Consider the following 23,820-nt stretch of genomic DNA (forward strand, 5'->3'; position numbering starts at 1 on the left):
TTTCCAAAGAGTGACTGTGATTCATGCCAGTCGGCAGCGAGCTGCCCACCGCCACCATGGGGACGGGTGGGCTGTCTTAGCACACTGGCAAGCTGGGTGCTTGTGTTTGTGCAAGAACAGTAAAAACACAGAGTGCGAGCTGTCGGATGAGAGGTTGAGTTGAAGTATTTTCCATTTGAGAGGGAAGGGACCAAGGGAAGACCTTACATGGTTAGGAGCCCAGGAGACAGCTTTAGTTCCTGAGCTTATAAAGCCAGGCTTAGAAATGTATGTGGGTTTTTTCTCTGCATGGGAATATGTAGTTGATTGCCTTAGGGACAAGAGAAAAGGTTTAGTTAAGTTACTTGTGCTCTCCTTTATCGTCCTACCAAGCTGATGGACTTGTCTCTTCTCTGGCAGCGCTGGGAAGAAGGGAGGTTGAGCCCCTTACAAGTAGTTCTTGCTCAGATTTGAGACAGCATTGCAGAGGGCAAGAAAAAGTCACCTTTGTACAGAATAGCTTTGGGACTGATTTTCTTTTTGTTAAGGTTATTTGTATCAGTTTGACCTCAGTGGAGGCGGCAGCGTAGAGAACCAACCCCTTTCTGCACTGGCCATAATAATTTCTCCGGAATTGTTTTTGAGTTTATTTTTAAATTGCGCTGCAGGAGGCTCCTCAGGCCTGGGTAGTGCCGCATTCATTTTGGTGACGGGCGCTTTGCCCGTTGTTGGTAAAGGGCATTCGCGCCGCAGCGGTTCCCAGCCGGGCGTCTGGCCCAGAGCTCTGTGCAAGGATTCGAGACGAGGGTTTAGGTCGGAGAAGGAGTCTGGGGGACTTGAGCTCAGCTCAGTCCCGTGCGCCCCCTCACCTGGGCAGCCCTGGGTGTCATCCCTGGAGATAAATGATAACACATCCTCTGTTCTGAGGTCATTGAAAGGATTTTTCAGTGAGGTTAACAGGATTACTTTTAGTTTAAGATAGCAATAGGAACTGCCTGATAACTAGAATAACTGGTTTAAGTGAACACAGCTATGGTCTGTTTTCAATTTGACATTGAAGAAATGACCTCCTTTCTTCAGGGAGAGCTGTCATTCTAAAACAGATACTACATTGTTACTTGGTAACTGTATAGGGCTTGAAATACCTTTAATACTCCCCCTTTGTTCTCAGCTGCTGAATTTTGTAGCTGTCTTTTGTGCATCTCAAGGTCAGGCTGGTCACCACTGATAATTTTGTACTGCTGGGAGATTTCCTGATGATATGGAAGCAGATCAACAGTGCAGGGAACAGAAAGGAGGAATGACATGAAAACTCTGCTCCTCCAGGCACTTCTGTCAAGTACCAGGTAGGAGATCTACATTCAGTCCTTGTGTCCTCAGACTTACAATTCCTCCCCTCTGGAGGCCATGAAGAGGGCAGACAAAGCCCCAACATCTTTCTTCTTCAGAGGAACAAAAGAGGAAACTTCCTTTATTTGCCAGTTTTTATTATGTTCCCTGAACATGCACATTGTTCAACTGGGAAAGAGGAGAAAAAGAAGAAGAAAAAAACCCATTTCTGGAGTTCGTAGATTTAAATAATCACATTTAAAAAAACAATCCAGAAACTTCTCTGTGTAGATTGTTGACATCTTTGCCATTTCACTATGCTGACTCCACTGCTTCAACTGTTTGTAGGTACCTGTGTACCACCATCCTTTTCCTTGTTGCTGATAGAAAGTATCACAGCCAATGATGCTTTCAGGGTAGGGGGTAAGTTAAGAGGTTTGTGTCCACGGAGTAAGACTTCAGAACATGTTTCCTGTTGGTTTTTTAGCAGAATCATCTTGGCATACATACTGATCCCAAGGTTTAGAAACTGGGGCTGGAAGAAGAAGCTGAAGAGCGCCTATGTGAGCAATATTTGATCACTAGCTTTCTTCACACAAACACACATGCATGATTTTGGGGGTGTCTTCCAAAATAATGAACTAGGCTCTTTCTTCAGCAATGGTTCCAACTGGCATGAATGCCTAATGAGAGACGGTAAAGGGCCTTTTTTTTTTTCCCCTTTTCCTTTGATATCATGACACACAAATCTCATTTGACTTCATCTCCCTTTGCATCAAAAAGCCATTTCTACAAGGCAAAAGATACGTGAAACATTAGTGTTCCTTGACAGAATTCAAAGTGCTTCCTTTTGTAGGCTTTGATCAATTGCCTCCAAACTAGCACTGCTGTGTAGTAGTTACACCAGCCATAGGCAGGCTTGAGGGCAAGGGTAAAAAAAATAATTCCTTTATACTTTGGTTTCCTGTAATATCATCTTTGGAAGTGCCCATCTTTGAAAGCAAACATACTGGAACAGCAAGACATAGGGAATATTCATATCTCTGTAGCTGGTCAAGGTAAACTGTATGAGGAGTGTTGACCTCAGCTAGCTACGTCATCCAGTATTTGTTGGGTCATTACATGAGATAGCTGGCTACCTAGAATCCACCAGTATCTGTCATGTGTTCCCTTTTCACTAAGTCATTTGTTTTGTCAATAACTGCAGAGAGAACTTGGAGAGCATTCCATTTCTGCTCCAGTAAGAATTAACGATGCTTGTTATAGGGATCACTATAGGATATAGAGCATTTCCTTTAAGCCATTGGGGTTTTAATCCCACCCAGGCAGCAGGCTGAGGAGGGATGCTGGCTGCTGCTGCTGGGGGAATGGGAAGAGACAATTAAGAAACAGCTTCTTTCACAGTTACCTATTTCCCTCAACCCAAGCATAAGAACAGAATATTTCCTTTGGCTCACAGCAAAAGGATTCTTCTTGATTTAAGAAGCTTTTTGACCGGAGTATTGCTCTTCCATCAGCTAATTCCTCTAAGAAGAGCTGAGACAAAGGAAGTGATAATAGGCCAACAGTAAAATACAAAATAAACTGCCATGTACAAAATCCTGCTTGTTGGCTCCAGCAAATGGGGTAAGAAGCATAAGCAAGATAATACTTTTATTGTCAATTAGTCAAGCAGGACTGGATTGATAATGTGCAGCAGGGCTTATCTGCATTATAGAGTGGACCATCTCTTTCTGAACTCACCTCTCCTCCCAGCCAAGACTGAGCAGAGTATTTCCCCTTCCAGTAGTTGTGATGGATCTTCCCTTTGAAACCATGATTTATATGAAGAAATAATACCAACATGATTTTGTCAGAAAATATGCATTGAACATCTGCTAATACACTTCTATGTTAGGAAACAACAGAAGCCAGCATGTGACATTTTCACTTACTACGTAAGTCCCTGTCACATTGTGACTTGATACTAATGTGAATTATTTTGGTTTTGGCTACATGCCTGATTTGTACTGTTTTATGTAATAAAGGCCCATCTTTTCAGATAACACAGGCTGTGTTATACAGCCAGGCAGTAAAGAGCTAAGGGACCTAAAAAATAATAGCCTTCGCATACCTTCTTCACACAGCAGATCCAAACAAGAGGGACCCGCATACTAGGGAGTGTGCGGATCTGGTCTCCTCTCACAGATTGACAAGATACAATGAAATTCTTCCCTTAACCCAGAGCCAAGTTAGAAGGTTAAATGCAGCCTGGGGGTGCATGAGTATGTCAGGCGGAACATGTTGTGGATGAAGAGAGAGGGACTGAATCGAGTTAAGAGGCAGCTGTAGGAGCGGCACACGGGTCCGGTTTGTGTCATCTGAGTGGTCCACACTGGAAGTGGAAAGTACAGCTATTCACTTGGTAACAGAACCTGTGACTTCTGCAGCAAAGCATTTCCCCACTACCTAAATTGCTGAACTCTTCCTCCCAGCTCGTTTTCCATACCCTGCGGCACTGAGGTCATTACAACATTTGCATGCTCTTGCTTGGAACCGCTGCTGGTGAATATCCCTGAGTCAGCAGCCTGGCAGGTCACGCTAACCCTGCTCCTCACTTAGAGATCTGATCAGCAAGAAAAGGCTTCGTGTGCACAGAGAAGCCTTCAATCCCCTGTGTTCTTGGACAGAAAAGAGTAATATGGAGTCCTCGTGTTGGCCCCATGTGGGGACAGCTGATCCGCCTCATCGCAGTGGTCTTGCAGTGCTCTTCTGTGCATGTTCTTTCCAAAATGTTGCTCAGTGCCTCACAGCCAAAATGACTTCCATAGCACAGGACTGGAGGGAAGGGAATTAAAGAGGGGTGAATTGCAAACAGTCTTGAAAGAATGTAAGAAGTATTCTGAAACCAAAGGCTTAGAAGAGAGGGAGGTATTTTCAAAAAGAGTTACAGAGATTTTTCTGAAGAGTTCCCTGGAAATAATATTAGGTCATGTTTAAGGCTTTTTCAGATTTACATTTTAATCATAACAGCATCTTTTATTAGTACTTAAACTTTCAGACATGTGCAAGCACATAGCACGCACACTCTGCAATATGTTTCTTCACCATATTTACAGGCTGGGAGGCAGTTTTGAACTCTGCCTTTGCAGTGTTTGGCAATGACTGCGGTGGCACTTGCATGATGGGAAGAATCATTGCCAAGTTGGGTAATTTCTGACAAGTATAAACACAGCTCTGCCTTCTGTAAACTAGATTTCAAACCATTTTGCTGTTCTAGAGAAGAGACAGTCCTGACATTAAAGGCTACGCAGGCTCTCTGATCAGCCATTAAATCTTCTCTCTGCCAGTTTGCATTGAGGGAGCCTGTAAAGAACAAGCAGCAAGGGGACAGTTGCATGGAATGGGCACCCCAGGAGCTTAGTGCTGGGTCTTGCTGTCTCTTTGTCACAAGCATAACCCAGATCTGTTGTTTTTAGGAGTTGTCATCACTTTAGCCAATGTGAAGTGAGTATGCTGAGATCAATCCATGTTTGTCTGCTCAGTTTTCCATGGACCAATGTTTACATCCCAAAGTGGCATTGCAGATGTTCTGACTGGCATATTTGTAGGTGAAGTGAGAACTTAGCTGTACAATGCACAATGAGCTTTCCTTTGTTTTTAAAAAAGACATGTCCAGGCTAGGGTTTGTGCATGCTGGTGGGGCAGTGTGTGAAGGAAGGTTTTTCTTGTGTTAAGCAAGCTGCACTTCAGTGTTACAGTTCCCTTTAATGGCGAATTCATGTCAGAATTACACCAGGGAAAAAAATCCTTATCTGTAAAGCGGGGCATATTAAGTGGACCAAATTCAGCCCTGAAGTAAATGAATTCCCATCACACTTAATGGAAACAAACCTGGATTTGGCCCATTATTTGTTTCACAGGTTTCATAGGCAGGGCTGTTTCCATAAGAGCAGCACTTGTCGTCAGCTGCAGTTGTTGAAAAGTTGCAGTGTATCATCTAGATCAAGGCAATTGCATGATGGAGTTAAACAGGCTGACAGGCTGGACTCCCAGAAACTGGAGTCCTGGCCAAGCTCTGCCGCTGATTTTTGGTTGGCCAGCTCTTCCTATACCATAGGTTTTGAGAAATACCAAATCTCGAATTGTATGTTTGGACAATCTAATGCTGCAGTAGCAAGTATTGTATCAATTTTTTATTGCCACTGTAGTTGCCCGGGAATACAATAGAGCAAAAGCCTTTCCGGTCTGGATAGAGTGCTCTCTTAAAGTAGCTATTTTTGCAAAAACTGACATCGTATTCATTTTTGCAACGCACATCTGAGCTGCTGCAAAGTGCAGGCACACTGCATTCAGGAAGTAATGGCATTCAGGAGAAAACCCTTGCCAGGAAGGTCTGAGAAAGAGGAGCAAAGGAGTGAGAGTAGGTCCCATTCACAAAAGGAAACCCTTTTCTGCAAATCTAGGTTGGTATGTCAGACTGGGAGCAGTTCTGACTGATTACTTTCCTCTGCTGGGGCAGGCTGCTTTCTCTGAGGTCTGGTCTTTTCTCTATTTAAATTATTCAAATGATGATTTTGCAAGAGTGCAAGACGAGGTCTATGTGGAGCTCACTGTGGGCCATCCAGCCCAACAAGCCGTCTTCAGCTGGGAGTGCTACCACAGCTCATTAAAAGGAAGTTGCAAGGACTAAGCCACCAATGATTTGCATTAAAATTTCCTTTTTCGTTGAGTCTCATCTTTAATGAATATTAGCTAAAGTTCTGAGGCTTTTTTGTATTCCCTCCCCTTTCCCAATCCAAAAAGCCCTCTAAATTTTTATATTAAGATTGTTATATTATTACGTAAAACCGAAATTGTATTTTACTTACTTTTCATAGTTTCCTTTTGAAGTTTAATGCCCAGGCTAACAGTGAAGCTGGTAAAATGATTCTTCTTCTGTCTGGTCTCCATTTTGCCTACCAGTAGCCTTTTCCCTGAACAGTATAAACTTTTTTCAAGTTAAAAAAAAAAAAAACTAGTTCATTGTAAAATTTGCAAGAGTACATTTGTGTACACTCATCCATCTGCATGATGTGAATACTGAAAGACTCTGATCTAATTTTATTTCCAGGCTCGCTTTGTCATTTTCCTTTAAACCTGTTTTTTGATGTAGAGTGGAGGTAATGATGGATGTCTGATTGATGTTGCAGCATTATGCCTGTTCCCAAGGGCCCCTTGCCTTACTTGTTTGTGCAGTGTGTAGCAGAAGCCACACGATTGTTTTGTTTCTTGAGGAATTGTAAGTGGAAGATCAGAATGGGGTCCACACAAGACAGCATTACCCTCCAGATAAAGCTGTGCCTCCATGCGCTCCTGTTCCCTGACACTCTGGCACCCGTGATTATAAAAAAAACAAATAGGCAGAACTGGGTGTGGGCAGAAAATAGACACGTCTCAAAAGAAATTAGTCTGAGTCTGAACGTGTTATCAACGCACTTAGCAACTGCATAGCCCTCTTTTTGCTATCGTGCCGTTAGGCAATACTGGCAGGACTGGGTTCCCTTGTACTTCCTCTTAAAAACTTAATGCCAGGTTGCTGTGAACAGAAAAAGGCAAAAGGGTGAACGATTCTGCCCAAGGACAGGGCAGATCTCTTTAAATAATATCTCATTTTCACCTTTGGCTGGCTTGTTTCATAAGGACCTGCCTAGTCTGATTTTTTTTTTTCTTTCATTTTCTCCTGTGAATGATAGGTGGGGTCCGCTGAAAATGAGACATAGATGTTGTGACAATGCTGCTAGGAGTTGAGTTGGAAGATGTTACTTGGCTTCCAATGTTGCTCTGACACATCTTTGCTGGCTGTGGCTTTACCCTGTGCTCCAGACCTTTGGACTGCTGATGGGTTCAGGGCTAGGGAAGCGCATTTCCGTGAGGATTGCAAGTGCTTCAGCAGTCACTAGGGAGAGGCAGGAAAGGACCGTGATAATTGGCTTCTGACAGATCTGAACATGAGAAGGTGATTCGACAGAGCAGAAGAGCTCTTGAGCTTTCTTAATTTCAGAGATAGCAGCTAAGACTGACAATGGAATTTGGATAAGAAATGCCATGTAATAAGTCAATTGTTTGAAACACCTGACCAGATCTGTTGTAATAGAATTAAATACTCTGCTAATTCACTTCATTTCTTGCTGGTTCATCTGGCTTGAGCTAAGGGAAGTTGTGCACTTGAGAGTATCTGGGGAAAGGAGTAAGATTTCAGTAAGGTTGAGAGGATAGGAACATGTGCACATGAATGGGTTATTTTTCCCTTGCATATGTTGCTGCTTCAAAAGGCTGATTATTTAAGGCAGAAAATGATACCATATGTGCCTGACAAACTGCAGAGTATTTCTGCTGCGGCAGTGAGCCATGGTAGCATGGTTTCCATCATGGACTGGGATTTATATTCCCTGTCCTCTCAGTCTGCTTTTCAGACTCTCAGTGAGGGCTCCACGTCCAGGTGTCTATCTATAGTCAGAAATTGCAAAGCAAGAGAGAATCCAACCCAATTGTCCTGTGTTGGCTCAGCAAACTAAACGGGTGTCTCTGGGAGAGGTGTTGCAGCTGTATTTCAGTGATTATGAAGGTCAGCCTCCATTTCCACAAATGTTCCTGTTTCCAGCAATGTGGAACTCAATGGTAAAAATCAGTTCAGTATGCACGGTGCTTTGGCACAGGAGTTCTCAGAACATGAACCTGTTTGCTTTAACAAAATGTGCTGAAGGTGCAGGAGTGGGAGTCGTTAAGATAACAGCCAATGCAGTAAGACTACGTACGACTGTAGTTACATATTGGCCTGACTCATGCCAATTTTTTTGTGCTCTCAATCTGCAGACAGTGAGCAGTGGGGTTTCATATATGTAGCTAGGGGAAGAGTTTAGCCTAGCTAAGAAAGTAAGAAATTACTTAATAACGTGTCAGAAATGCTGCATCCATCTTTTCAGTATTTTTCTGTGATTTCAAAGTTCCTCTTTAAAGATAGATGCTGCTTTTCTTTCCTTTTGTTTTCACTTTTCTACTTCTTTTGATTGTGTTTTGTTTCTACCCCACTCTAGCTCGCTTTCCACATTTCCTGTAAAACCAAGAGGGATGTGATTGTTTTTAACACCTCACACTTCAGCAGATTATTCCACAGTTGCTGTGCAGTGGAAATCTACCCACGGACTCACGTTGATGAGGTGGTGGAAACAACGTTTGCTAGTGAATTCCAGCCCCACGGCTGACACCGAACGGACAGCACGTGCTTTAGGAATACTTCAAAGCAGTATTTTGAACTTTGAAGCCAGTGGTTTCAGAAAGGGAGAATGACAGAGAGGAGCTAGTTGAGCTGCTGGTTTTTTCGGAGCGCGTGTGATGGTTTGCAGTGGTTGGGAGCGCGCTGTGCTTTGCTTTGGGTGGGACAGGGGGGCCGTGGCACAAGCGTTTCTCCTGGGCAGTGAGTGCGAAGGGGCTGCAGCAGTGTTGTGCCAGCGTTGGGGTTGCCTCAGTGTGTTCCTGCATGTCACACAGGCAGGACAGGTGAGGTGGGCCCTGTCTCCCTCTGACACCGTGGGGCAAATCCAGCTCCCCAGTGGTTTCCCTGCGTGCCATGTCTGGTGCGAGGTAATGAGAAGGGGAAAGGTGCTGGGCCAGACTGCAAATACAGGGGGACGGAGGCCCAGCGGCAACAGAACGTGGGGGGAAAGCTGATGCCTCCTATCTGAAGCATGGTCTGCCTTTCATGAACTCGTCTTTCAACACTACCATGAGCACAATTTTTCTTTGAGGCCAACTTGAAGCCTGCTGTAAACAAGTTTCCAAACTTCGTTTACATTCCATCTCCTTTCCCCTAGATAGTGATGGTTTTCTATGGCATGTAGAAGCAATACAAAAATAATGCCTGTGTTTTCCTACATCATTAAGGAATGTTCCTTAAGCCTTTGGTAACCTGGGACTTGGGGTCTGTCACTGCTTGTCTGTGTGCGGTAGAAACCAGTCCCACACTTAGGATGACTTTGGTGTTAACTCTCCCAGTATCTGAAGGGTTTTTCTCTTGATGAAGGGGTTGTGTGTCCTGTTTGGGAAAAAAAAAAAGGTCAAGAGGTTGTCCGGTCGTCTTGGGCAGAATTTCTGTGAACAGGAAATGAATTAATCCATTTGGATTTTACCAAAGACTGCTACATCAAGTGGCTTTAAAATATATTTCAAATGTTTATTTAAAATCCAAGTCAAATGATTTTTAACAAACTGTCTCAAGATAGAAGAAACTGACTTTTTGGAGTAACTGTATTGTTTATTCTTTGTATTGCAGTAGCACCTAGAGAACCCTATTGTGCTAGATGCGGAACAAACAACAGAGATGGTCCCTGCCCATATGAGCTTACAGCCTTCAGCTTAGTCTCTCATTGTCCTGCTGGGGATTAACCAGGCTTTCCTTCTCAGAACATGCTTCTCCCATTTTAGCTGGGCTCTCCTGGGGCAACGAGGTCAAACGTGCAAGCTTGATTTCCTCATTACCCCCAACAGAGAGAAGATCAAATAGGAGGCAAGTTTCAGAGAGCTGAACAGCTCATCCTTTCCGCTGTACATTTCTCTGAGTTTTTACATGCTGTAGGTACCAAGCCTGTGGCCAAGCCATGTGGGCTTCCTGAGATCACTGCTGCTCCTTGAAGAGCTGTGGTTTCCTTGTTCCCAGTGTCCTCAGGCCGATAGAGGTGTTTGGATAAAAGGAAGCCTTTTCAGTGGTTTATGTTTTATATTATTTAAAAAAAAAAAAAAAAAAAAATTTTTTGTTTTGCCTTCTAAGTTTTCATTCTCATTCAGTACCTTCCCACAGTTGCTGCCATGTGGGGCAAGGGGGAAGGATATAATAAAAAGCAAACCTGACATCACACATGCATGCTGTCAATCATCAAAGTATCAAAAACAAAGCTTGCAAGAGCACTAACATGTATAAATGTGGAGAGAAAAATAAAAAAGAAAAAAGGACACTGACTAAGCACATCAGGCCATCTTGTCCCTTTGGGCAGCTTTAAGAGGGTGGAAGAAACTCCACCAATTTTTTGAGCTTGTCTCCTGCATCACCATCCCATCCTTTTCCATCTCAACCCTCAGGTAGAGCTGAGATTTGTCTCTTCCAATTTACAGAGCCTTAGAGAGACAGTCCCAGGGAGAGATGAAGGAGGAATCCTTAACATTGGTTCATGCTTGATCAAGTTATAGGGTCTTAGGAGCAAAAGAAGGCAAAAGATAATTTCTCTAAACCTTGTCTACTCTCTCTAGCTGGCACGGACTGGCCGCCACAGGCTGAGAAGATGATGAGATCATGCAAACAAAGAGGAAAGGGCAGCTTCTCTGTTTGTGCTTGGTTTGGGAAAGATCCCATCTGCTGTTTGTCCCTTCTACCCACAGAAGAGCAAGGGAAAGCCATTGTGCTTCATTTGCAGGGGTGGGAAAGGCATTGGGTGGGAGAGGTAAACCCAGAGCAAGAAGTCTAATTAAGGATAACAAATATGCAAGTCAGAGAAAGAGACAGCAGAGGTCTGGGCCTTGGCAAACAAAAAAGTTGAATTGTGGTTTCCAGTGTGCTAGAGCCTAGCTCTGATTGAAGCCACATGGCTTGTGAATAATTCTGGCGGAAGCAGAGCAACTGGCCCTTTGGCGTTGTGTCAGCAGAGAGGAAGGACAGCTCTTGTACTGAGGTGCTTCCGACTGGTTACCCCCCAAATAAATAAATAAATAAACATCCTGAAGCTATGTCTGTCTTTGCAGCTCAGCAGAGCTGTCTCTGAACCCCTGGTCAAGGAGACCCCGTTCTTGCCCCACATCTCACAAGGCAAGGGCAACGTCAGGGAAAAGCACTTTCAAAATGCAAGCCATATGCAGAGTGCTCTGAAACTGAATGCCTCTGCCTGCAAATAAGAGAGCTGGGTTTTTTATTACTTATTTCTAAATGTTTTGTCACAAACTTGCTTTGGAGAAGGTGAAAAAAAATGGGATGAGTGCTCCCTGGCCCAAGCTCAATATCCAGAATCTGTGCTTAGAGCTCTCAGGAAAGAAGGGCTTCCTCGCAGAAGTCTCCTGTCCGCAACCTACGGCACAGCATGCATCTTTGGCAGATGTGCAAGCTGCTTTTGAGGTTATGATACCCAGCCCCCTGTAGCTAAGGAAGAAAAAAAAAAAAACCAACTCTTTACCTCTGTAGAGGTGGGTCCAGATACAGTCATCTGAGTCCCACATACTCCAGAAGTCTGGGGGAGCTTGGATGTGGATTCCTGTGACCTGCTACAGGGACAGGCTCAAACAGGTACTACCTATTTGGATGTGAATCCAAATCCAAATTCCTATAGACTTTTGGCCACTGCTTGGCTGGGAGACTTTTTTCTACCTCTAATTCCACAAAAAAAAAAGAAACAGACAAATAAAAAACTAAAAGGTGCTTTAAAATACCATGAGGAGAGAAACTGCCATGGAAATAAATAGCGAAAATAACAATGTTAACATTTCCGGTGTCACAGCAACTCTGAAATTCAAGTAGTGTGCACATGCCTACAGCACTTTCTCACAGCCACTGTTGATGCGGCCTGAGGTTCAGAGCTCAGATCGTGTCCCGTTGTTCACCGAAACAACCAACTCCTCCCTGGTGCTGGAATGGATTTGGAGAGATGGGGAGGGGAAAGGTGGATGCAGTCTCTGCTGATAATCAAGTCTTTACTGTGCCCACCTGAGCCACACTTTAGCGGGACAAAGACACGAAGTTCCCTCATTTCTGTCCCTGTCTGTCGTGCCTGAGATACAATGGCCGTGCCTCAGAGTTGGAAAGGGTATTGCTTCAAATAGTCCCCCATCCGCCTGGGCAGAGGGAGCTGGTCCACGTCGGCTGTGGACTTGTTAATCCGCAGCCGGCACAGGTGCTGTAGGCTGGGGATGTTGTCTTTGCGGCTGAGCGGCCGGATGAGTTTCAAGTGTACTGCAGCTGCTGCCATCTCTTTTTGCATGGGAGGTAGAGGAGACGGAGGCGGGTAAGGAGCCTCATTCTTGCTTTCCATTGTGCAGGACATGACATAATGCTGGATGAGACTGACCACGTCTGGGAAGGCCAGGATGCGAGGTTTGGACAAGTAGTTTGAGTCCAGCCGGAACTTGCTGTCAGTGTATTCGATGCGCACATTGGTGGGACCTCGATTGGTCTTGACAGAAAGTGTGAACAGGTAGCTGGGGTGGGTGCTGTCCCGTACCAGGAAGGTGCCCTCAGGCATCTTTTGGAGATGCTGCTTGGCCTCACTGGCAGTGATGGATCCCCAGTACCAACCTGCAAAAGCATCCCAGAAAGAACTTGTTAGGGAAAGAAGGTATTAAATGACTGGCCGTGTATTTAGAGAAACCTCAAAGGCTACTGAGTTCAGGGCTTGGGAAGTAACCAGGCCCGGACTTGGTAAGACCTCGAGAAATTAAGATTATGTCAAGTTCCAAGGGTTTCCCATCTGTGCTTGTCATTGCTGTGCTGGGGCTCGGGATGGGGGTGACTACTTGTGCAGCAGTTGCTGCCGTTTACAGGGAAAATGGGGCCTTTTTCCATTTCGTTCTCCTGATTTAGTTATAAAAGACAAAGCTTTGGCTTACACTAGTGATAAATTACTTCACGATACAAGTTTGTAGAGACCGAACATACACTTGCTGCACCCACAAGAGTCAGCCATGGCTGTGACAGAACCAGGCTCCTATCTGAAGTGGGATCTGGAGATTCTTCCTGAGCTCAGATTGCAGAGTTGGCTCCCTACTCCCTGTAGCCTTCTGACCCTGTGACTTTGTGAGCTGAGTCTTACCAGATTCTCGCAGATAGGAGAAGGTTTTTGCAATGCAGAGAAGGTCTTCTTCAGGGTCTCGTGTCTGAGGTGGGTTGCTGTCTGGAACTGGTGCTGCAAAGGCAGGTGTGGACTCTTCCTGGAAGGCTGTGACGGGGAGAGGCTGCATGATCGGCTCGGACAAATCCACCGCAATGCCCCTGAGCGACAGTCTCCTGATCTTCTCCTCTGCCAGCAAAGGATGAGGTCTGAAATGAAGGGCATACTCTGCTATTTTTCCTTGCCTTGAAATAGGTTGCAGCATCTGTTCAGCGCATGCTACATTGTATTACAACATGTTATGTTTTATAAACAGATCCTCAGTATGATTATGCTTCAAACAGAGAGCGGCAAGAGGGGAAAAATTACACAGTTGAAGATGAACTCTTAGAAACAGGGAGAGGCAGTCAGCCTCTTTTGTCTTGGGAAAGGTAATCTATCTTGCAATTTAGGTTGATTCGAAATCTGATTTTTTTAGATGTTGCTTTTTAATATGTAGTTTCAGAGCCAATAAGGTTCATAGCAGTATGACAGCTTCGCTTACATCATTACAACATTGGAACATTTATTTTTCCGCCACTGGATTTGTTAGTAATTTACTGTAATATGATTAGAAGCAGAATGTGGAATAGCTTGGGTTTTGCCCTACCTGCTTTCTGCTCAAGGTTGACCTGATCCTAAATGTGTCTGTTAGAACTCAGAGTGAGCTGATCTTATAGTAGAATAACGGGAATTCTTGTTTTTGCCAAGCCTGTGCACTACACAAACCCTGGCATTCAATGGCACGACCGAGATTTCAGTGTGACTGTAATCCCTGCGGGATTATAGCAGCAGGACGTTCTGTCATGACTGAGCTGCTATGAACATTAATCCTTCTGTGCCCTAAGGACAGCATTAGTGTAGCCATTCAGCATCTACGTGCAGTTCCATGAAGCCTGGAGCTCTCACATGCTCCTTCTCTTCGTAAAGGAAGGCAGAGCTCCAGGGGAGCATGGACTTTGGGGCCCAGGGAAATCTTAGTTCCCAGGCAAGCTCCTGAGCAAAAACATTAGTTTCTGTCCTTTCTTCTAAGCTCTTTGCCTTTGTGTGGCCTGTGTTATGTCCCTCACATGTGCTCACTTGCTTGAGATGTTCCTTCAGACACACAACATAAAAGATGGCTGAGTGTTCAGAGAAATACAACACAGTCCTTGAGGTGAGGCCGTCCCAGCATCACTGGAGCTGATGGTGATTGCAAAGGAGGCGGCCGCCTCCTCCCGTATCACTGCAGAGAGAAGCGGAAGGAGACTCCAAAGTCATAAGCATTTCCCTTCCGATCTTCCTCCTTCTCTGTGCTCTTTGTGAGTAGTGACACTTTAGGTACATACATAAATGTGTTACAAACTGATCTTCACCTGATCATAGCTGCATTCCACCTTCTCGAACTGCTGAGTCCCAGGTATGGGACAGGGAGCGGGATGAAGGGGTTGGAGGGAAAAGTAGATTAAAGAGAACCTGAAAACGACTTCACAATGATTTGTGAGAGCCATGATGAGTTCCATGACTCCATATTTCTAATAGAACCATGTAGGTTTGGAATAAGGTTTTTGTAAAACCACTGGTAAAATTGAATCTACGGAGACACTTCTTGGCCATGGCAGAACCCCACCATCCTGTTGGTATTTAGAAATGAACATTCTTCCTTTTTCCATATGTCAAATCACATTTCAGAAGCAGGACACCTACTTGGCATTCATGGCATTTGTTCCTCATTTCTTAATTTCTATTAATGAGTAGGAAGCCAAACCTACTAAAAGTGATTGGTGGCCCTTATCTTCAGCAGGCACCCTTGATCACAGGGACTGCATTCGCAGTGGCTTTCACAGAACAGCGGGGCTGAATATGCTCTTAGAGCTGGAGATTGCTGTTGGGAAACCTCCGAGTTCTCTTTAAGTCCCACCTGAGCTACATTTGTAGGTGTGAGGGCTGCATTTTTAAAGAGATTTAGATGTCTCCCTCTAAATATGACAGTCTTCATACATGTCTAGCTACCTGCCTTCCTGGGGAAAGGAGATTCCTGATTCTTCATTTTCCCCTTTTTTGAACAAGGAGGATCATAAATGAGATCCTTCACTGTACTGAACCTAAAATAATTGTTTGCGCTGTGCAAAGAGGGTATAACACAGGACTGTGGCAGAGCATTCTGTCCCAGGTGTGTTCTTATACCAGCTGTTCACTGGGCTGAAAATGACTGTGACCAATATTAAGTAAAATCAGTCCTGCACCACGCGCTGTCCACTCACTTGCCTGAACTTGAATACTGCAGTCTAAATTACAAATCTCTCTGAATTTATTTTTTCCTGGAAAATTTTTCTGGCCTACCCTTTGAGAAAGGTTTTTGAACACGAAGAAAACTTTTCTTGTTCCTAGCATGGAACTACTTTGTTGTTGTTGTTGTTGTTGTTGTTTTTCTTTTTATATACCTACTTTGGAGAGGAAATTTGGAATTGGCTAAGAGACCAGGAGAGAAGGGAAAGATAGCAAAGCTACCTGGGGAAATGTACTCCTGTTTCATTGCAAAAAGTTCTTAATTTCAAGGGCCGTACCATCTCACAGTTCGGTCCTCTGAAAGACACATCGACTGTGTGAATTAGTCAGTAGGTTTCTTTTACAGAGCTGCTGTGGGTCTCTCTGAAGCAGAGCCCATGTGCTTGAGGTGAGGTTTCCCACTGTGCACGCTCTCTGCTGCCTTGGACTTTCTGAAGCTGAAGGAGCCCAAACCCCCACATAGTCACGGCAGAGGTTCTTCCACCACAGCCGGAGAAGGACCATGCTTATCCACGTCCTGTTTTCCTTCTATATACCTGCCCGATGCCCCTCTCTCCACCTACAAAAAGGCCTTGTGCACCTGTTGTCTCAAAGGAGCCCAGTGGAACAGAGGAGGGGGATTAGAAATTCTCATAGACTGCGAGGAGCTGGTGTCCCAATCAACTTTCTACACAGGTTGAAGAAAAAAGAGCTGCTGCTGTGACCAGAGCAGCTCCAAGCACAGGGCCGGGAGAGCAGAGGAATCAGCGGGTAATGGCAAACTGCAACTTTTAATGCAAGTACAGTGGCAAGAGGGAGAAGAAGGGTTTGCTGGGATAAGGTCTTGTTGAAAAAGGTACGCTGACTTGAAAAAGTCAGCCCTTTAATGGGGGAAAGCAAGTATTTGAAAATAATTAGTGCTTGTAAGAAAGAAGGTAGTGGAGAGACAGGTGGAGGGGCAGGACTGAAAGGAGCGAAGTGTTAGTACAACAGCTGCAATGAGGAAGAAAACAAATATTTAAAATTTGGCATGTCTAGCTGGTAGTCTGCATGGAATCTTGAGAGAAGCAGCAAATGAGCTTCCCGGTGCTTTGGTAATTAGTGTTTCAAAAAGCCTTCGAAAGCCAAGAAAGTTCAAGAGAATCAGATATGTCTGATATTATTTAGTGTTAGCTTTGTAGTTACTTTGCTGGTAAGCTAAAATCTTGTAGCACAGTACAAATAGTACAAGAAAAAGTGTGTCAAGCCACTCTCCATCAGCTATGTCCCAAGACTCCCTTGGGAGCTTGGTCTGAATAGGAGGGAGAGTATGGAGTCCAGGGTATATGAAATTCCAGAGAATAGTGAAAACTGAGCAATAAATGGTCATTAAAAAAGATATTAAGAGACGAGTGTCTACACATCTGGCTACATAACAAGTTCTTAGTGGGTGAAGGGAAGCAGTAGCTCTGGTGTTAGCCCTGGAGAAAAACTTCAGATAAGGGTTTCACAAAGCCTAAGTTGGAAAATTAATTCCCTTTGCTGTGGCTATAGGAACTGCAGCAGCAGACTGAAAATGAGAGCGAGAACAAGCCCACTTGAATAGTAGGAAAGTATTGGTAAGCATGAGTTCTGCTTGTTTGTTAAAGAGATTGTGGGGGGAAATGGCAGAAAAATCCCCATGCTTTAGTCTTTTAAAGCAGACAAGGCAAATGAGGAAAATCCGCGGAGGGCAGGAGGGATGGGAAACACTGACATTACAGCTCGGGCTGAAACAAATGCTGGCACTTGCCCAATATGCAGCATGTGTAAAAATGCTGGATGATTCCTGCAGACCAGGTATTTGCACATGTTGATGATCTGAGCTGATCATATAGACCCTGCCAGGCCAACACACCAGTACCAGAGGAGAGGTCTGGACGTTACCTGTTGTACTGAACAAAGGTGTTCAGTGGCTTTCATTCTATAGAATGTTGTGTATTGGCAAGTCTGTATATATGGACATACATTTCATCTTACCCATAAAAGCAACAGGAAGTTATGTGTTCAGCATAAATATTTACTTAGAAATAGACAGAAGCATCTGAAGTCTGTGGAAGTGTTTCCCTGTAAGCAGTTTGTTTCCACCAGGATCTTGGAGAACACCTGCGGTCGCAGGCTGTGTCCTGCTGGTGCTGCACAACCCCACTCAACAATGCATTCCAAGTTGTTAGTATTTTTTACTCCCTCAAAGACTTTAAATACCATCTAATTTTTCAGCAATAGGAAGCACAGAAATCGAGAGTACTTTATGGTCCCATGATTTTTGGCCATGGAATCCAAAAAGCAGACAGGACACACGCGCACAACTCAGTGCTCGGCCAGCATAAGTCATTCTGTTCCATTACAATCACACATGGCAGCTCACACGAACTCAAAAACTGTCCCAGAGAATCTTACTAATTACAATTATTAAGCCATAGCTTTTGAAAGAAGGCTTTAGAGTATCTTACCCCTGAACACAGAGGATCATGTCACTCCTGGACCAAGGGAAAAGCATTAAGTCTTCAAGAAGGTGGGAAATGCTTTCTCCTCTTCTCTTTTTCTCGTCTCCTTTTTCTCTGCTTCCCAGGATCAAGCAAGTTCCAGCCTCTAGTTCGGGGTTCACGGTACCAGAAGGCTGGAGAGTCCCAGCAAACCCCTTCCGCAGTGGGTTGTGGTTCAGACACAAAGGCAAATCGGACTGTCCAAGAGACTTTGCAGATTGTTTAGCAACTTTAGCCCAGAAAATGCGTGCGCTCCCAGTGCCTTAGAAAATAATGTATTCTTGTTCTGCTTTTCAGAAAACAGCAGCAACAACAAAAAAAGTTTTAAAAATAACCAGAGAAAAGGGAAATTACATATATTTTAAGAGGAAGTAATCTTCTGTCAGAGCAATCTTTTCGAAAAAAATATTCAGAGCACTGCGAAATAATAATAAATAGATACCAATAAATAATATTTTCCCGAATGTCTGGGGGAAGAGAGCCGGCAGAGCAGCAACCTGCCTGTTCACTGACTCCAGAAGTAATGAAGCTCCGAGAAAAAAAAACCCAACCTACTAAGTAATCTTTTGTTTGCGCCTTTTAATCTGTTCCAGGAAGTGAGAGATTCCTGGAATCGTATTGTGTTCACATCACTCTTCCGATAGCAGCCGCGCGGAAAAAAAAAAAAAAAAAAAAAAAAAAAAAAAAAAAAAAGGTATAAATAGAAGTGTCCATAACGGCCGCGTTGATGTCAGCACCGCTCGCCGGGGGAGGGGAGCGGAGCCCTCCCGGGGGCCGGGCGGGGGGGCCCGGGCCGGGCCGGCTGTGCGGAGCTGCCGCCCGTGCGGAGCGGCCGCCGCGCGTGTTCGCGGAAACGCCTTTGATCCATTTCCAAGAACTTTCCAGGAACGCGGGGCCGCCGCGGCAGGCGCTGCCAATGGGCGCCGCCAATGGGCGCCGCCACCGTCGCCCGCCCGCCAATGGGCGCCGGCGCGCCCGCCCCCGCCCGCCAATGGGCGCTGTCGCCCCCGCCCGCCGCATGCGCGGGGCAGCAGCGGCCCCGCACGGCCGGGGAAGGGGGGTCGCGCGCGGCCGCTGCTGCGCGTAGCTGGGCTGCGCGCCTCGCCCTGCCGCTCCGCTGTAGCTTTTCGTTTATTTACTCGTACTTCTTTTACTGCATTTCCATTTATTTTTATGTATGTGTAGTAGTTACTCGTGATTTTTAAAGTTTAGTTTTAACGCGCTTCGCGAGTGTCAGCCTTCTGTCCGCAGGAGTGGTTGGGCGCTGGTAGGCGTGGGGTTGAGGCGCCCGGAGACCGGGGGTCACCCCGACATGCTGCAAGGCCAAGGGGGTGACAGCTTGGGGAGGTGTGGCCATCCCCTCAGCTGCCCCTGCCCTCCGGTGACACGCGGTCCGCGGGAGGATACTGTGCTGTAGCATCTCATAGTCTGGGCAGCAAAAATACGGTTGTCACACTGCATAGGGCAGCCCCAAGTCTCGGCCATCTGGGAATGAATCCCTTATGAATTTGGATTTCAGCTTGACTAAGTCTCCTGAGAAAGGCTGCACCACCACTGTTTTGTCCTGCATTTATACATCATTGCCAAATTAAAATTGCATGACGCAGGAGGAAATATTTCTGTTACTTTGAGGGTTATTGAACCTTTTATTTTTAAACACTTTATAACAAAAGCTTGATTATTCTTTTTCTGCCACGAGTTGCCACCTCTTCACATCAGAGATCAGAGAGAAAGTGAGAGTGGGCTGTCACCTCTACTGAAGGAGATTGAATATTTAAAAATACTAGTAATTCTAATGCTGTTCAGAACCAAAGTGGATGGGGCTGTGTGGGAAGGGGAGGGGAAGGTGATGGTTAGGATAAGGTTAGAAGGATGTTCTCATGGCCAGGACATGAGCCTGAGAGCAGGAATCCTGTGTTCAGCTCCTGACTCAGCCTTTAACTGCCCGCTGTTTCATTTAGCAGCCTCTTAGCCTGCTGCATGCTTCCCTTCCTTGTCTTTGCTGCATGAGGGACAGTGCAGTCATGAGTGCCACTGGTAATACAGAACTATTCAAAGAGATAGGTGCTGAGTATCCAGAGGGATGGGAATGTCATCGTGCACGTGCCCCTTGACCAGTTTCCTTCTGATCCTAAGACTTCAGCTAACACTTCATCTGAATACACATAAATTCACAAGAGAGGTGAGAGATTAGCAGGGGAGAGAGGAATTTCGATCCTCACCTATGTGCACAGCAAGCACAACAGCCAAAAGACATTTGAAGGTTTACCTTTGCAGCTCTGGCACTGGGTTGCAGGGGGAAGCCTGCACACACGTGGTCCTTCAGATCTCCATTGGGCGTTATTTAAAACCTCATGTTGATGGTGCAGCAGCACGATGGATTTGAGCAGACCTAGACTAAAGAGTAGGAAGATGCTGCTGTCTCCTGCAGGCTGCAGTTGACGTGCACGTTCAGGAGGTATTTCATCTTCAGCCTTGGAGAGGACAGTGAGATCATAGCTGTGGCGTGCCCTGAGGCAGGAGCTCTGCAACCCAGCGCAGACATGGAGAAGGTGGCTTTACGGGTTTTTTTTACGTAGAATTGGGCTCCATCTAGTGATCTTCTGGAAAAGTCTTTGTGTGCAGGCTCTCTGCTGTTGTTTGAGTAGTCATTTGTGTTTCTGGAGCAGGAAAGCAGTGCTAAGAACTGCACAGTGGAAACATCATGTGCAGAAACAGGTCTCAGTTGGCAGCTCTGTGTTTCTGCCCTGCGGCGCAGCACAGGTGTTCACACTGGTGCAGATGTTGTGTTATTCAGTATGTGTCGCATTGTGATGCGGTGGTTTCCCACTTACAGTCACTAGATCTGTGCTGCTGTTTTCATGAGTCCTACAGGACCCTGAAAAATGACCATTAAATCGAAGTAGCTAATGTGTATGAGAATTACTGAAAGGAGCTTTCATCTTCATTGGAAACTCTAGTAGGGGCCCACCTCAAAAAATGTTCAGGCTAATGGTTGGGCTATTTTATGTACAAAGATAGTGATCAGTTTTAGGCCAGTAGCGTTCAGTTGTACTTCATCACTCTACCTGAATGTTTTGCCCCTCGTTAGTAAGCAATGCCCTAAATAGGAAAGAGAACAGTGTGCCAAATTTGTCAGCGCCTCAGGCCTTCTGCAGTTGGTTACCTGCACACAGTCGGTATAAATTGGTGGCATTCCAATGAATTAGTTGTTTAAGCCCCGTTTATACTGATATAAATGGCTCCCCAGGGTTCAATGTTGAAGAATTAGGACATTGCAGAGGCAGTAACAAGCAATATTGTTGGGCGGTATCATTGAGCGATAGAGTTTAGTTGTCAAAGGTATTAAAGAAAGCTCACAATGAAGTCAGGGAGGTAAGAAAATCCAGAAACCGTGAGCCAGTTCCTTTAGGAAAGTTCATCAACACAACAGCGCCATCTACTGATCCATGTGTGTTTGAGAAGACAGGCCGCCAGGGTCCCCTTTCCTCTAAGGGCAAGTTACGTTGCTTCAGTTGCACAGTTGGACATTTCTGTAATCTTGTAGAGCTCGTGTAAATGTTGAATGACATCCAAAATCATCACTTTTGAGAGAGGTCTGTGTGTCTGGGGACTAGACTTACCTTCACTATAAGCTTGTAAATGAAAGACTGAAAGAAAGTTGCCCCTCTGGCTGCTGTGTGGCCATAAGGCCATCTCTGACCCTTAGTCTGTCTTGTGACATGAGGATTAGCAGATGACCAAACAAACATTAACAGTAATAAGTATCTATTCCTTAGTTAGGTGGGCAGTCTCGTTATTTGAGTAGGGCACACCAGTTTCTGTAATCAACAACATACAAGAGGGTGATGTACTTCACTGTTGTGGTTTTGATTTCCCAGCCTGGTGTGGGGCAGTGGAGGAGGCTCCAGAGCGTGGGTGAGCTGGGCCGTGGATGCAGGGACATCCGAGCTGCTCCACGCAGCACCAGGGTGTGCAGGACAGCAACGGGCTTCATTTTGGGCTACAAAAAACTACCTTGGTGTTACTGTAAGGAACTCACAGTATTCATTGTCAGTAGGCTCGCTGGCATGTGGTGACCTAGAAGACAATTGCAGTTGATGGCATCTGTTAGGAACTTTTCTGCTTGTATCAAACGCTGTGTTTCTGCAAAAACTGTATTCCTGAGTGGCCTGGAAGGCCACCCCAGGGCTGTCAGATAATGTTGCCATACCCATTAGTTGCAGGATCTCTCTCAATGAAAGACAGAGATTAATTTCTCGTGCTTCACTGCAGCATAAAATGAAGCACTATCTTCTGTAGACAGATAGGAAGATTTATGATGCTTTTAGTTTATGATACTTCTGTGAAAAATGCTGTTTTGTTTCGTTTCGTTTTTTACTTTCTGGTGAAATGGAAATGTCCAGTTGGTACCTCTCTGTCTCTCTCTGTAAATAAGCTGTGTCCCAGGGCTCCTTCTGCTCTAAGATCCCCAGACAGCAGCCCTTAGTGGAGGAACAGGGATGGAGCCTCCCCAAACCTTCTCAATGACCAAGACAAGGTATCTGTAATAAGGTGTCTGAGTCCAGGATTATAAAAGCAACTGTCCTACCCTCTTCTGTATTTCTGTTGAAAAATAGCTGCTGAGTATATGCTAAAGGGAGGAAGGAGTCTTGAGGAACTACATCAGATGTTAAGACACACCCTCCAGATTGTGAGACTGGTGCTCTCGAGAATTCCCTTTCCTTCACTAGCAGCTGATTCATAGCTAGAATGTGTAATTCCTCCTAGAAACCATGTTGTAGTCCAAGGTCAGGGCAGAAGGTGTTGAGAATAAAAGAGAAGTTGTTCTAGTTTGGTGATCAGAAAGCATCAGATAAACATCACTGCCCATGAAAGAGCTCTATAAACCTATTTTTACCTCAGCAAGGGAAAGAAAAGAGCTAGGCTGTTTGCTGATCAGCTTTCCTAGTTGTATGGGTAAAACTATTTCAGTTTCTGGCTTGTCCTTGGGCTTTTCTTCTTCCTTTTTCTTTTTTTTTTCTTTTCTTTTTTTCTTTCTTTTTTTTTTTTTTTTTCCTTTTTGGTAAGTCTGAGACAGACACCTCCAGAGCAGAACCAGAAGGACAGGTGAAAAAACATGTATATAGTCTCTGCTTCAGACCACAGTGTACATGACAGACTAAACTAAAGATCCTAGAAGAAGCTTCTTTTCTTCTCCTTCATGTCACAATATTGTTCTGAAGAGCTGCCCTTTCTTCTTTTAATATCACAGACGCAGTTTCTGAAGAACTTCCTGAGAGATTTAATAAGGTTGTTGCAACCACCCAGTCAGACAGAGCTGTGTCCTCACTTCAACCTGACAATACAGAGGATTTTATCCTTGGTGACATCTACATAATGAATCCCAGAGAGTGGATTTTTCATAATACCAGGAAAAATATAAAGCTGTTACTCAGAGGAAGCAGTGTTTCAGAAAAACAAGTCACTATCTTTTCAGTTGATTATGCTATTTTCTTTATTGTAGCTGATACTGATTTCCACAAGACATTGTTACCAAAGGACAAACCTCTGTGCAAATCACTTTTGTATGTAAATAAACTCAGGTAACTGTAGCATTCAGGTAAGTATCACTCCTCCAAAATATGCCATCCCTCAAAGAACCTTTGATGACATCAGCTTTCCTAGCTCTCCACATTGGAGCAAACACAGATATTTCATTTTTTTGTTAAGAAATGAGATATTTGAAAGTCTGAAATGTTTTTGATCTCAGATATTACTGTTACTGAATTGTAAAAAGGCAATGAAAATACCTAGTGGGAGAGCCAAAATTAACCTTCTGGATTTAAACAGTAGTGTTCTCTGTTCTTGGGTACCTGTGATATCCAAGACATGATAAAATCAGGAACGGCGTATCCAAA

At 44.7% G+C, this 23,820-nt stretch overlaps 1 protein-coding gene across 1 annotated transcript; it reads right to left on the minus strand.

Annotated features, from left to right (window-relative positions):
* Nucleotides 1–9,500: 9,500 nt before the first annotated feature.
* CISH (cytokine inducible SH2 containing protein) lies at nt 9,501–18,542 on the minus strand. The gene is made up of 3 exons (XM_065642915.1): nt 17,888–18,542; nt 13,113–13,339; nt 9,501–12,598 (listed from the first exon to the last, which is right to left on the minus strand). The coding sequence occupies exons 1-3, from the start codon at nt 17,932–17,934 to the stop codon at nt 12,096–12,098; spliced, it is 777 nt and encodes a 258-aa protein (XP_065498987.1). The 5' UTR covers nt 17,935–18,542; the 3' UTR covers nt 9,501–12,095.
* Nucleotides 18,543–23,820: the final 5,278 nt, after the last annotated feature.

Source organism: Caloenas nicobarica, chromosome 11 (assembly GCF_036013445.1).
Source record: "Caloenas nicobarica isolate bCalNic1 chromosome 11, bCalNic1.hap1, whole genome shotgun sequence".
NCBI lineage: Eukaryota > Metazoa > Chordata > Aves > Columbiformes > Columbidae > Caloenas > Caloenas nicobarica.

Excerpts from the sequence above, each read along its gene's own strand:
- CISH (XM_065642915.1), bottom strand. The coding sequence starts at position 17,934 with ATGCTTTTCCCTTGGTCCAGGAGTGACATGATCCTCTGTGTTCAGGG. Across the intron at positions 13,340-17,887 it reads ATGATCCTCTGTGTTCAGGG|ACCTCATCCTTTGCTGGCAG; the intron begins GTAAGATACTCT and ends CCTTCATTTCAG. Across the intron at positions 12,599-13,112 it reads CTCCTATCTGCGAGAATCTG|GTTGGTACTGGGGATCCATC; the intron begins GTAAGACTCAGC and ends ATGCTTTTGCAG.